Here is a 14208-nt window from a genome sequence, read left to right as displayed (position 1 = left end):
TAGGTAGCAGAGGCTTAGACTTACAGGGACACTTCGTGTTAGATGTCAAAATTGGGTGCTCATCTAATTTGGCGCATTTCTGGCGATAAGTGCATTGCTTACTGCTGTCTTGTGACAAGTTGCGTGACACTTAGTCATGTGTAGATGTAGCTGGCCCTCACTCCAGTGTTGTGCTTTTCTACATCGCATGATTGAGTTGTGTACGCTCGTACTAAATAAAAGAGTTCTTGTACTGAATGTCTTACATGTCTGACTTTTTGTTCTCTTTACAGCTGATGTAGCTATCTGTCCAATGAATGGTCCAATGTCGGTAAGATTTTTGTAGTGCTTTTATTGCAGTCTTTTCATAAATCTGATCATCAACTAAGTGGGTGATGTGGGTCATGCATGTGCATGATTCCAAGAGAAACAGTCTTACATCTAATCCACTAATCATCAACTACTGCACTAAAATTAGGAGGCGAGTTGTCCCATGCTGTTTACTGATTTCCAATAGTAGGGCTAACGCTCACATGGTTTATATAGGCAGAAAACTAGCACTTCACATTACACTTTAATCAGTTAAGTCTCTTGAAATATAAGTGCTACACGACCAATGTTTGCAAAAACGATTGGTTGAAAAAGTGGCGCGAGAACTTTAAACCAATCACTGAGTGAAGTAATGGAAGACCAAAGTAATTCACTGATTACCGTACTTTCGGCTCTCAATTGAAAACTGCTCTATGATGACTTCACTCAGTGATTGGTTTAAAGTTCTCGCGCCACTTTTTCAACTAATCAGAAGTGAAGCCAAAACCAATGGTGGCTCGGGCGTGCACATTTTCCCGTGTTTTGTGTCGGTTACATTTAATTATTTCGAGTTTTGATTGGTTTACCGGGTTGTCTCTGTCCTTTTTGATTGGCCAAAGTAATTACTTTAGTTTTGGTTTTTTACGACACTTGATTGAAACTCGCTTGCTCTAGCTACAGATTTCGAGCAATTCTCAAAGGAAGAAGAGACAATAAAACAAGAGAACGACGGAAACCTGCCGTATGGCATAAACGTGATGCTGGCTCAGTTGGGTGAGCATCAGACAACTGTGCAGGGGAGGTTGCGGATGAAAACTCTGGCTGGATCAACAGTCAGGGTCTTAAAATAATTGAGGAAAAACTGTTGCCTTTGTCATTACATCCGCAAATGGTTAGACTCTCAAGTCTTCTCAGATGAGAACGACAAACAGTAGGCCCCGTCTCGCAGCCCTTCAATGTTCATAACCCTGTGGGGCGTAAAAGAAACCACACACAATTCTCAAAGAGTTGAGCACGGAGTTCTCGGTGCTGTAGTCTGGTATATCATGGTTGGGAGGGTAAATGCTCGGAGATACGTGTACAGTGTATTAGCTACTTAAGCAATAGGGGACGTTTTCCGTGTTTCCATAACCTCATCTAAACACGAGGGGGAGTTGGGAGAATTCGAGACAGTTATGCAAATGCATCTCTGGTTTGCATAACTGTCAAGAACTGTCAGGCTATGGAAACACGGAAAAAAGTCCTCTATTACTTTTATACAATATTTCTCAAAGATAATTCGACAAATTAAGGAAAATATATTGCTGGTTTGTTTACTTCTAGATTGAAACAGATTTTCTTGATACACGCTCATATTTCCTACCAGCCAATCAAAACGCGCGTCTGACAACACAACCAATCAAAATTCGTGTGATGACACAGCTGTGTTTCCATACTCTCATCTAAACACAGCTATTAACCAATGAGAGTGCACGTACTATCCTAATTATTTTATAAACCTTGAGCTATTCTAAAGTCCGAGAGTAAGGAAAGATATAATTATGATGTCTTTCTATCAATAGTTACATGATTTATACTCTTCCATTCAAACCCATGCATCTGTTGCCTAACCAGAAGAGTGGAAGATATTATCAACATGGCAATATATAAATCTCTCTTGTGTGATATTCCCTTTGCTATTTACCAAATCAATATTTGAGATTCATATGGGGTCTGAGAGAATCATCAAGCTAATTAATTATTTACATTTTGTTTTTAGGGTGGGAGCCCATTTTACATATCACTGAATGAGTGTCTTCCAGGTGATGTTAAGTCAGGTATTGCCATCTTTGGTGCTGGGGGATCTGCCGTGTTACGGAGATTGGACGAATTCAAGTTTGTTGGCCTTAAGATTCCCGGTGAGTAGTCTTGAATGATCCTTGCATCATGCGGTAATGTAAAAGACTTACTACAGATTTAATGTTATCCTCTTCCTCCATATACTCTCACTCAACCTTGTCCCAGTGTTAAGGACAGAGGCGGCAACAACCCTGAAACTTAGTTATAGTCCCTCCTTAATAAAAGTCAAGTATTGATGCACCTCGGGCATTCAAGCAGTGGGAAAGGTAGTTGGAACGCTAACGCAAGGATGGGCTTGAAAACCTCTCAGACTTAGGGTGCTTTCCTTTTGTCAGAACTGGCCGGCCAGACCCGTCATTTTGCAAAGAAAATGCAACAATTTGAAGGAACACTTGCACGATAATCCCTCACATTCTTATGGAAAAGTATATATCATCCTCGAGGTTTGTTAATTTGAAGGCGTTGTAGAGTTGTTCCTCCCAAATGCCCGGTCTGGCTGGTCAGTTCTGTCAACTGGAAAGCGCCCTAACTAAGCATAATTGTCAAAATTTCACTTAAAGCTTCAAAATAGAAGTCTCCCTACCCTCAAACAATGTTGAGAAAGACTATGAAATGTCTGTTGACGATTGTCAACATTGTTATGGGGGTGGGGGGGGGGGGGGGGAAGGGGGCAATTATTGAAAATAAGGAAGAAAACCAACCCAAAACGGTGAGCGTCTCGAGACTTTTGCCACTGATTGAAGGTTGATGCTCATCTAGGTTGGAGAAGTACGGCTGTAGATTAAAAATTTACAATTCAAGGTTTTTCAAGATTCCTTGACTTTTTCAATTGTCCAATTCACCGAACCAGAGTAACATCAAAGTTTGTGAGTGAGTGAGTGAACTGTCGAAAGTAATTACGCGATTGCAATTGCTACGCTTTAGTGATTGGTTTAAAAATCTCGCGCCAGTTTATCAACCAATGAAAAGGAAAACTAAAACCAATCGCGACTTGCGCGCCCGATTTTTCCCGCGCTTTGAGCAAGTTACGCGGAATTGCTACGAATTTGGATTGGTTCATTGTGCTGTTTGCGCCTGCTGTGATTGGTCGAAGTAATTACTTTGATATTTGTTTTACGACACTCAATTGGAAACTACTCTATCTACACTCTAACTGGTGACAGTAGCTAATTTCAAAAAAAGATCAACATTAACTTGAAAAAGTTCTAGATTATATACCTTATGTATGATGGTCAACCTCGTTGCTGTGTGAACGTTAACTTACGTTAATGATGCACATGTTTTCTCGTAAGCCGGGAGGACGAACGTACTCTCTACGTTTCTCTGCTTTTCTGTTCGTGTAGGTAATCGCATGAATTCGAGCGCAATTTGGAATAAATGAGCACGAGTAAATTTTTTCAAAGACGCAAAAAATATGGGCGAGTGCAATTTGTAGTCTGAAGAAAATTACAAGTGCTTATTTATTCCAAATTGCACGAGGAAAGTCATTTGATTACCTTATAATAATATACATGAAAAAATTCGAGATGGTTAAGGAGAAGCAACGCACGCGTATCACGCAATCAGGGAAAAATTGCGCTATGAATTGCGCCATCCAGGGCTCGCATTTGATTGGCTATCGATGCAACAATTTCACCTAATTGCACTATTTCACATTCTATTTCACTTTTCCGCAGTCTGTTTGGGATTAATTGACGTGCTTTTAGCCAATCAACGCGCTTTAATTTTTTCGTGTATATTATTATGCCCGGAACAGGTTACTTCCAGTGAGGTGGGAGGTGAATTGTTTCACCGCTGCGCCATCCTGCTCTTGCAAACTTGGGATAAATACAATACAATGCAATACAATACATACTTATAATTGACCCCTCCCCATAGGGGCTTTTCAGGGCCAATGAAACACAACGAAACGACAGAACAGAACAACAACAACTGTTAAGAATCCCAACTGGCCGGAGGCAAACCAGTTGGCTATTTACAAGTGCAGCTAGGAAGTTGAACCAGGGACTACCAGGATCAAATTCAATGAGTGGTCAGAGCGGGTCTTGAACCCGGGATCTCCAGATCTCAAGGCAAGCGCCCTAACCACTGGGCCACACTGCCTCCTAAAAAGATGAACTTAAAAAGTTCTATCAAATACCTAGGCCAGTTAACAACATCTAGGTCAACTAAAAAACAATGCTCCTCCAAAGAGTGAGACTTGAGATTTAACTCTGTCTAACGCCAGACGATTTTACTCGTTGACGGGGGACCGGTTGAGGCCGGTGATAGGGTTAACACCATCTACGTCGACTCGAAAACTATTTCCCCTTAAACAACACCTACGTCACCGTCTACTCAAAAACCAAGTGCCCTTTAAAGAAGATTTTGTTTTAATACCACAGCTGCCCCAGAACCAGGAGAGGTAACTGTTAAAGTGCAGGCTTCCGATGGCCAGTATCTTGGTACGACTATGTTTACGTATGTCGATGAAGACCAGGAAGTTCTACGACGATTTATCACTAGTGGTAGTCTACAAGCAAAGTTTTTCGCCTTTTTGGCTCAAGAACTTAAAGGCCCGCGAAAAAGTGAAACAGACGAGGAGAAAGCCATATCAAGGTGTTCTTGTAAGTACATCGAATTTTAGTTTAGTATCTCGGTATTACTGGCACAGAAAATATCTGACTGGCAGACAGACTGAAGTTGTGGCTGGCTTGTTTGCTGACGGGCTGTTTATGGACGTCAAAACTGAACGAGTCACTGTCTATCTGTCTAGTGTCTATCTCACTATGTTTGACAGTCTGGACAAACGGCAGACTGACTGTCGAACTAGCCCAGTGGTTGTTTGGTTGACTAGCTGGCTGGTTAAAGGTCTTGAAGTCCTTACCGATTAATTAAATCGTTGATTTTACAACTCATCAACCCACCAAAGATAGCGATCGACAAGCTGACAAAGATTCAATTAAACATCCCTATTGAATAATGGAGCGATTTTTTGACTTGGCTCCTTATTTCAAACCCGCCTCTTTTATCCGTGACCACTGAGGATTGTCTTCTTAGTGTTACTTGACAGAAATTCAATTTTACCTTGCCTGTCCCAATTGAAGCCATTTTGTTTCTTTAGGTTCTGATCAGCGTGGACTTTCAGAGAACTTTCTTCAACGTTTCCGTCAGCTGGATCAACGAGTGAGGAAAACAGACAGTTGTGAAGCTAAAGGTGACTTTTCGAACATCCAGTTCTTTTATATAAACGATACCTGGCCATTCCCCTTAAAGAACCAACTGTCCCGCCACAAACCAGTAGAGGCAAGCGCAGTCGAGGCGTTAAACTGGAGATTTCCGAAAACGACCTTTGTTTGTAGTCGTTTGACCGCGAGAAATGCGGCAAGTCCTGTGTCATTTAAACACTAGGCCACTCCACATCCACGACAGAATTCCAATATTTATTTGTGAAATAACAATATACAAGCCGTTGGACAGCGACTTTCGGTAACAGTTGCCGAACCTTACGTGCCGTGAACGGGTCGTGCGACAAATAATCACCATACCCCAGTCGTGGAATAAGCAGTTTCATTTGTCCTCGAATATTACACTCTCCCTAGCGTCCTTGCGTCTCGACACTTGACTTAACTACCTGACTTTACAACATTGATTGTGTAAGGCCCCGTTCACACGTATCCGGAAATTTTTGTTTCGAATACGGCTTGCGTCCACACGTATCCGGCCAATTCGGTAGCCGTATCCGGAAATTTTTGAATACGGTCTCCAGAATGGAAATTCTTGTCGAATGCGCTGCGAATTCGGATACGTGTGGACTGTTCTATCCGCAAATTTTCGAATACGCTAACGTAATACTATCGAAAGACTCTCACGTGCAACTCCTTAACAAAACAGAGAAAATGCGCAAACATAGGATTTTGCGCATGTTCAACAATCAAAATCTTTGTCAAAAGCACTGGGAACTAGAGTGTATCCGGATACGTGTGGACAGTGAAAACGATTGGACCTGGATATTTTTGAATCCGAAAAAAAAAGCGGATACAAAATTTTCCGGGACGGGGCCTAGTATTCAAAAGGGTTCACCGTGTGATAGGTTCAGATTACATTCCAATGTCACGCAATGTAACGCAATTACCGGAGACCTACAGAACTGGTTTTCCCTGGTGATGTCCACACCTCTTTGTAGCAAAGGTGAACTTGTAGATGTCTACTGCGGGTGTTGGTCTCTGTAAATTGTTCTTTAGATACGTGCCAAGATTTCTCAAAACATCTAATAAGAGAAAAAGAGTAACAACGTCCGGCAGATAGTCTACTTTATTGCCTTCTTGTTGGTACCAGCCAAATTGGAATAAGATGCGTAAAGCAGCCTGGCGCGTGGTTTCTTTAACCAGACGGAATAAAACGCACAAGTCGTCCGTGCACTTTTGGAGTTTCGGCCATTACTTCGCTGGTGCAAGGATCTACCGCAAGTTGAGTGAAGAGAAAGAGAGCAGAGTGCATGGACTCCAGAGAAAAGAGAAATACTCTAGTCTAAAATACAAGAATGTTTTCAACGTATCAGGGGCACCCAACGAGAATATAGTTCAAAACTACTAAACATAGCATTGTTAAACATATTTTAGTATTTAAACGGTAGATATAGCCATATTTTTATCCCTTAAAAATTTTTCATCTGTTCGGATTTCCTAGCTGAAAGTGTAGTGATCCGAAAATTATAGGGATCAAAACTTACCTTTTCGAAAATTTCAGGCAGAACAAAGGCTCCCGAAAATTCTAGGTGACCTTTTTAGGATAAAAATTCATTAAAAATAGGCAATTATTCCAATATTTAGATGTTCGAAAATCCCAGGACAGGCAGGCAAGCAAGAAATGTTACAACAAATGTTTCGAAAATTCTAGATCTCAAATCGTCTTCCGAACAGATATTTTCCGAAAATTTACGTTGGGTGCCCTAGACGTATCATTGTAGAGGAAAGTGATTTTCGATCATATCCTGTTTTGCCTTAGGAGTTCCTCATACGTGTCATTCTTATTTCAGATACTCATAATTATTTGAACGCAACTGGTATTCTTCAGCAATTCCGACACCTGAATCAAATACTCAACCAAGAAGATGACCATGAAGGTGCAAATTTCTTACTAGTTAATTTATGGTTTATTTCGTCGAATTGGTCAGGAGTCGTCGCTTTTGAAGAATAGGGAGCTTAGTGACGACGCTACAAAACAATAGGTTTAGTGAGCAAAAACAATGGCTCTGCACGGTCTGCACGTGCGTTTTACATTTTGGTACATTTCTTTGCCGTCATCTCCAAAATGACGACGTGAAATGACCAGATTCAAGGTTCTTTGGAGGACGTTAGCACATTATGATGAATTTTCAGTTCTCTCTCTACGCTTCCAACTCACTCATACCAGTTTAATTCCTCGACAGTTACTACACATATTTAACGCGGAACTACATGGAATAGTTTCTTAGTGATATGAATAACGCGGATTTGTATTTTTATATGAATTCCTCGTAGCCGTCGTCGTCCTCGTTTCGTAAGCTCCCTAATAACTGTCATAACAGACTATGAAGACTCGAGGCAACTAAAGAAGTTCCAGCCCGTGACAAACGGGAGAATGGAGCTACTGAATGCAATTTCTAAGTTGAAGCCGAAAGGGAAACTGTCGTGGTATTTACAGTGTTTTTAGGTTTAAACTTGGTAGAACAACGCAATTTTTAAAAAAGCACTCAAGATAGGAACCAATCAGTGCTGACCTCTTTGAATTAAACAACTTCTCATTGGTCTTCTTTAGCAGATAACCTAGACGCTGAAAGCGATTTTTTCGCAGACGACGAAGCTTCGTACAGTGGTTCATCAGACGATGGAAACATTTGCCATGCCAAAAGTATGTAAAGGGCTTTGAACTATTGAAAAACGTGAAACACAGTGACACGGCTATCATGACAACTGAAATGTGGAATGCATCATTTCCTTGTTCCTCCAGTCACCCTCTTTTCAACCAACCACGTTTTCTTCTGCATGTTGTGTTTAGCGTGTTGTGCTCTAGGTGTTTTGTTCTGTGTGATGTGTTGTGTTCAACGTGTTTTGGTTCTGCTGCGTATTATATTCTACGTGTTGTGTGCTGTGTGTTGTACTCTGCATGTTGTGTTCGGCGTATGTCGTGTCTGTTGTGTTTGCCGAGTCGTCTGCGGTGTGTCGACCGTATGTTGAAACGTAATAGTACAATATGAACTTGTGTTAGGTTATATTATATCTAACGTCACCGTTTTGAATTATTCGTCGAGCACCAACAAGCTTGGAAACAAAGTGTACTTTCTCTATCCATAAGACACCATTGTCAAGTCCTGCCAAGTGAGCAGAAAGGACATGACAGGAATCGTACAAAACGCCATGTCTTGCATACGAGCTTTGACTGTAAAAATACGTCATTTGTGCATTTTTGTGAAGTAACAAAATTGAAGTCTGGTGGCGTAACGAGGTCAAAAACATCTCATTTCCCAAATTTAGAAACAGGTAGCCAGCGTGGCAATTGTTGTGTTGAAGTGGAGCCTGATCTCACTCAATTCATGACGACCTTGTCGATTAACGAAGACCTTGATGACATCCCAAAAAGCAATTCGCATCATCAAGAGAGCAGAGGCAGACGACATTCGGATTCTGTTTCAGGTAAGAGTTGCTCATAGTTTCTCTTTCTACCAGCTCAATGGGCCTTGTTTACTTCACTTACTCGAACACTTTCTTTATTAATGCTGCATTTCACTAGCGACGGAATCGGATTCGGAGAGGTAAGAGCGCTTATGATCTTGTGAAAACCAAAAATCGGAGTCGGACTCGTAAGGTCGACGGAATCGGAGTCGGAAGAATCCGAACGTTCCATTTTCTTCCGACTCCGGTTACGACTCCGTCGCTTACGATTCAGTGAAAACAAGATTGTCGGAGTCGGAGGCAGAAGCGGAAGAACAAGCCAATCACAATATACGAGACCAGGCTGTTCGATTACTGTCTGCCGCGATAAACAAACATAGCGGACATGGACGAGAAGATTGTGGAGGCTGTAACACTTTTCCCCGTGTTATACGACAAGCATGAAAAAGGTATACTTGGCAGGAGGTAGCCAAACAAGCACGCACTGAGGAAAAAATAAAGGAAGTTCTTTAGCATCCATAGCTTCGAAGAGGGAGTCAGTAACAGTAATGTTAATCGTTTCAGTGGAATGAAATTTACGATTTCCGTTGTGGTAGCTGGATAATAACGTGTGCTTTTAGAGGTAAGACGTAAACTGAGCCAGGACCACTTTCTCGCATATCTTCGAAAGAACCGGGAGGAGTTACAAGGGACGGTTGTTTGACGCGATTTCATGATCCCCCTTCCTTTGGGAGTGGTTCTACCTCAGCTAATTTCCAGGCGGTATGAAAATTAGATTTAAACAATGAGCAATTGATAATGTCCGTAAGTGCCTGGATAACGTTATCCGGAGAATTCTTTAAGACCTGTATACTGATTATATCCGGACCGGGAGCTTTTTTTAATGGTGTTGATACGATGATCTTTCTTTTGTTTTCCATGATTATAGTAAGGGCATTTAATTCGAAGCCTTATTCTCCGTGTGAATGAGATCTCGAACGAAGGAAAGGCTGGTGTTAAGAGTTGAATAGCATTAACATTCCCATGTTGTTTGACCTTATCAGCAGTAGTGCTTCCAACCGATGGAAAGAATTCCTCGGCTAGGAGGTTGGTGTCTTCAAGACAAGAAGATCTTGTTGAGTCTTTGGAGGGCAAGCCCTGTCTGATTCTGAGCCTTCCACATAGATCTTACCTTTTTTTCTGTTTTTTTTTTTTTTTAAATTTGGGTGTGGTAGTAGTTTGAGTTAGCTCCCTTATTTTGCATTTCACCATATTTCACTCGTGTCTCGGAATACAGACAATTAAGGACGGTGCCTACTAATTCAAAGGTATGTTTGCCCCGGTTTATGATTATGCGGGAAATGTATATCTTAACAAGTGTTATTAAAATCGAAAAAGAAAATTGGGGGTCAAAGGTAATTCATGAACAATATTTGTAAAAAAGCTTTAAAATGCAAAGCCATGTATGGCGTTCTTTCTCAAATTGAAGCTTAATTATCTCTGAAAAATGCATGGTTGCCCCCAATTTTCTTTTTGGATACCAATGATACTTACTAAGATCGATCTACTTTCTCTGCATAATTTTAAACGGCGCAAAAATATCCCTGTATTAGTGAGCATCATTGATAGGAAATCCGAGTATCTCGGGATGCGCAGAACATATGCGCAATAACAAGAGTTGGCACCGTGCTTAACGTCACAAAGTGTCCTTTTAAATGCTGCTCATCAAGTAAGGATAACAGCTACATTAACTTCAAGCTAAAACTAACGCTAACCTTTACCTTGTTGTTGGAAATAGGTACCAAAGGCTTAGACTTAAAGGGCCTCTTCGTGTTGGATGTCAAAATTGGGTTAAGGATGGTGCCTACTATTGTTATTGCGCATACGTTCTGCGCATCTCGAGATACTCGGATTTCCTGTTGCTGGTGCTTATTAATACAGGGATATTTTTACGCGGCTCAAAACTATGGGGAGAAAGCAGAACTTAGCAAGTGATCTTAGTATCCAAAAAGAAAATTAGGGGTAACCACGCATTTTCTGAGATAATTGAGCTTCAATTTGGAAACGAACGCCATACATTGCTTTGTATTCTGAAGCTTTTTACAAATATTGTAGCATAATTATCTTCGAAAAATGCGTGGTTACCCCCAATTTTCTTTTTGGATTTCAATAACACTTGTTAAGATCTGCTTTTCCCGCATTTTCAGTAAAACGGCGGGCAAAAATACCTTTCAATTAGTAGGCAACGTCCTTAAGTTCAACTGGGTCTGTCGTTGTATCTTCTGGTCAGTGAAATGGTTAAAAAAAAATTGGACTTAAAGGCCCACATTCACCCAGACGCAAAACGAATTTCCTGTTACAAGAAACTACTCAAGTCATCATTCTGCTGCTAATCAGATCACGCGTTTTGACCATACGACGTTTAAAAACAAACAGAATCGACCGCAATGACTTTTGGGCGAATGTGAGAGATGTTTGGTTCCGATTGCGACTCGGGGATTCTCGGAAAAAATCCGAGTGCTCTAGCGGCAAGCGTCGAACCTCTGAGCTTCCGATAACTGCTTCGGATTCTCTACCACTGAGGTATAGATGACTCGGGGTGGCTAGGGCAATTGGACTAGGTTCAGGAGACAATTGTCCCGCCTCACTTCTTGGACTGAAATTGTCCGTATGTTTTTTTTTACTGTTTACAGGTTTGAATTGCTATGGCCAGGAGAACAGGGATGAATGGTCCGAGGGTGCGTGTGGGAATAACAAAGAAATGCAAGAAAGATCTCATATTCAAGAGGATACAGAAATCTCTGAAGTATTGGAAAGGAAAGAAAAGGGAAGTGACTTTGATGAAAATTCGATCTCTGATCAAAGACGGCGTGCGCAATATTCAAGGGAAGGAGATAAATCGGAGAACCGCCCAGCAGGCTGGTAAATACTAAAAATTGAGGTCTGGAGCACTTTACCCAGAAGTCCACCGATTTTGACCAAGTGGCCAGGTAAGCTTTGTTATTATTGAAGAAATGTTTTTACTTGAAGTGCGGGCTATAGACGAAAGAGAGAAATGATCCTCGCAATTATCTGGACAATTTAAGCAACATTTATTTCCCTGATTGAGTCCTTTCACATGAACCCAACAAATTGTTCATTCTTGTCGCATCAACGACTTGTCGAGCAAAATCGTTGCGCGAGAAATCGACGGTGTAAGTTCTCTCACGTAACATCGAGGCGTTGTCGTCTTGGGCGTCATGAGGTCCGGGGTTTTTCTGTCTGAAATAACGGCCTTTTTTACTATCATAGCTTTTTCACATGACGACTTCCGTTTAATACTTTTGACAATGGTACGGACGAGAGCGTTGTGATTTCCCCCTGTGGTGATTCTACCTTACGTAGTGAATTTGATTATTACAACAGCTCTTCTTATTCATGGTCGCTTAAGTCTTGTTACCTTCAGAAGAGCATTAAACTTACGGTAAGATCACGATGACGACGCCTCAACCAGAGCGACACGACTCTGATTTTACAAGTGTCGTTTCGCCCGTTGCCAAGCAACTAACTTCTCAGCTCACCTCAGCTCATTATAGCGTTTACCATGAATAAACACATTACGCATTTCGTGTTCTTTGCAAATAGCTTTAATTGATAGGATTTCCAACGAAAATTGTAAATAAGCAGTTCCATTTCTCTGTTTACTACTGCTCATTGAAAGACAATTGCACTTGAAATGAATATGATACCGTGGTTAAGTGAAGAGATGTATGTTTTTCAATCAACAGTGCCTGGGGTGGGGGGGGGGGGGAATAGGTGGGGGAATAGCAATACCGTTAGTTTCCTCTTGTCATTTCGTGTAAAGTTCCATCTCCTGTGGAGGTAGGAGGTCATGTGATACTTTCTCCGTCCGTACACTTCCTAATAATAACATTTTTATTTTTCTGATTGGTCCATGTGCAAATATCATCTAAATACATTTTTCTCTGCCGTCCTCTTGCTTTTGTTCCTTCAACTTTTCCTTCCAAGATAACTCTAAGCAACGTATTTTCTCTCATGACATGTCCAAAATATTCTCACGGAACTGAAATCTGGGATAACCTGTAGCCAGGCGAATCTTCGTGGCTTGTGAGTGACTTGAACTCGACTTTTACCAGTACTTCTTTTTGTTTTCAGCAGTTGGAGGGCATGACCAGGGAACCGCACCCTACACCAGTAAGAGGAAATCGGTTCGACCTGGATTTACAAAAAAATAACGGTTCATCAGCTTTGCTACTGGTTGTCCAACTGAAGAATCACGGAGTTGAAATCCTCTCAGAAGTTCAATTTCACCTCCATCACCGGACACGTTCATGAGCGAATTTGACCTCTTTGTTGTAGGCACTCGCTAAATTCGCTTTGCTCTGTCGGTCGTTTTGATCTTTTTAAAGAGGTCTCTTTAAATCCCCTTCCTCGAAGTGGAGGCGTAAGAGATAATACACCGGTTTGCACTTGAACTTCCAAAAAACAGAATTCTGCCGGTGCAACCCCGATTAATGTAATCTTGGATAGAAATAGTGTTTGAAAGGGACATTGGAACAATGGAGGTGATAATTGGCGCCCGCACTTTGATAGCAGGGGACTGGAGTCCCCGCTACTAACTATTAACTATGCAACAGCACATTTGTTTGTGTTGTGAAACCTCCGTCACTGTTAAAAGGTGTAAGCTACACCGGGGAACCCCACCTTTTGCCCGTTTGTTGTTCAAAATTCAACCAGTGAACCTGGAATAACCTCGAAATACAGTCTTCTGGCACAAAGCAACACTGTAGTGTACCCTCTTGGAGTGTTGCCCACTTCGCATATCCCATGCGTGTACATTATTGTATACTACCGTGAAACTCTTCTCATTTCGTTTAGCCAGGAGCGGAACACCTCAAACTATGTGCTTCATTTGACCTTGTTCAGTTCACTTATGTTTTGCTTCCCTGCAAAGTTATGTGGAAGACACAGTGTACAGTTTACAGGACATTTTTCTCGTTTAACTTCCTTTCTCCCTGAGACTTATGATCGTTGAGTTCCAACTTTCACAAGCAAATACAGTTCCTGTATCAGCAAAGGACACTTAATTAAAGCAAACAGGTTGTATTTAAATACATCAATAAACCAGGCCCCAGTTGTTCGAAGGGTGGATAGCGCTCTCCACGGGATAAATCACTATCCAGTGGATAACGCAATTGCTATTGCTAGTGTTTATCCGTTCGATAGTGTCAGCCACTTTTTGAACAACTGGGGCCAGATATATGTGTGTTCAAATGCATAAAAAAATCAAAACTATATGTTCAATTTGACTAGTAATCTAATTGCTGCTCTTATTCCATATTTCGGTATCCCCTTGGCAGACCTGCAAGTGCGATTGTTCTTTTGTTTCCCATACCTTTGAGAAGTTAAAAAAAAAAGTTAACTCTGTCCAGGCCACGTGGCCCGTTGGGATTACACAGCGTTAACACTG

General features: G+C 41.3%; 1 protein-coding gene across 3 annotated transcripts in view; it reads left to right on the top strand.

Annotated features, from left to right (window-relative positions):
* The window catches only part of LOC137972971 (uncharacterized), a 31880-nt gene extending 17828 nt beyond the window's left edge, over positions 1-14052 (top strand). For 2 of the 3 annotated variants that reach the window (XM_068819663.1, XM_068819664.1), the window contains exons 11-19: positions 273-310; positions 2048-2186; positions 4512-4733; positions 5231-5323; positions 7145-7231; positions 7906-7998; positions 8622-8780; positions 11432-11728; positions 12894-14052. In XM_068819663.1, the coding sequence (XP_068675764.1) occupies positions 273-310; positions 2048-2186; positions 4512-4733; positions 5231-5323; positions 7145-7231; positions 7906-7998; positions 8622-8780; positions 11432-11664 (1064 nt within the window). In that variant the 3' untranslated portion in view covers positions 11665-11728; positions 12894-14052. The remainder of the gene's footprint in view (positions 1-272; positions 311-2047; positions 2187-4511; positions 4734-5230; positions 5324-7144; positions 7232-7905; positions 7999-8621; positions 8781-11431; positions 11729-12893) is intronic. The other variant, XM_068819665.1, reaches the window with a different exon arrangement.
* The last annotated feature ends 156 nt before the right edge of the window (positions 14053-14208 follow it).

This window comes from Montipora foliosa, chromosome 10, assembly GCF_036669935.1.
Source record: "Montipora foliosa isolate CH-2021 chromosome 10, ASM3666993v2, whole genome shotgun sequence".
Taxonomy (NCBI): Eukaryota; Metazoa; Cnidaria; class Anthozoa; order Scleractinia; family Acroporidae; genus Montipora; species Montipora foliosa.
The sequence above is the reverse complement of the archived record's forward strand: the minus strand, read 5'-3'. Positions and strand labels throughout refer to the sequence as shown.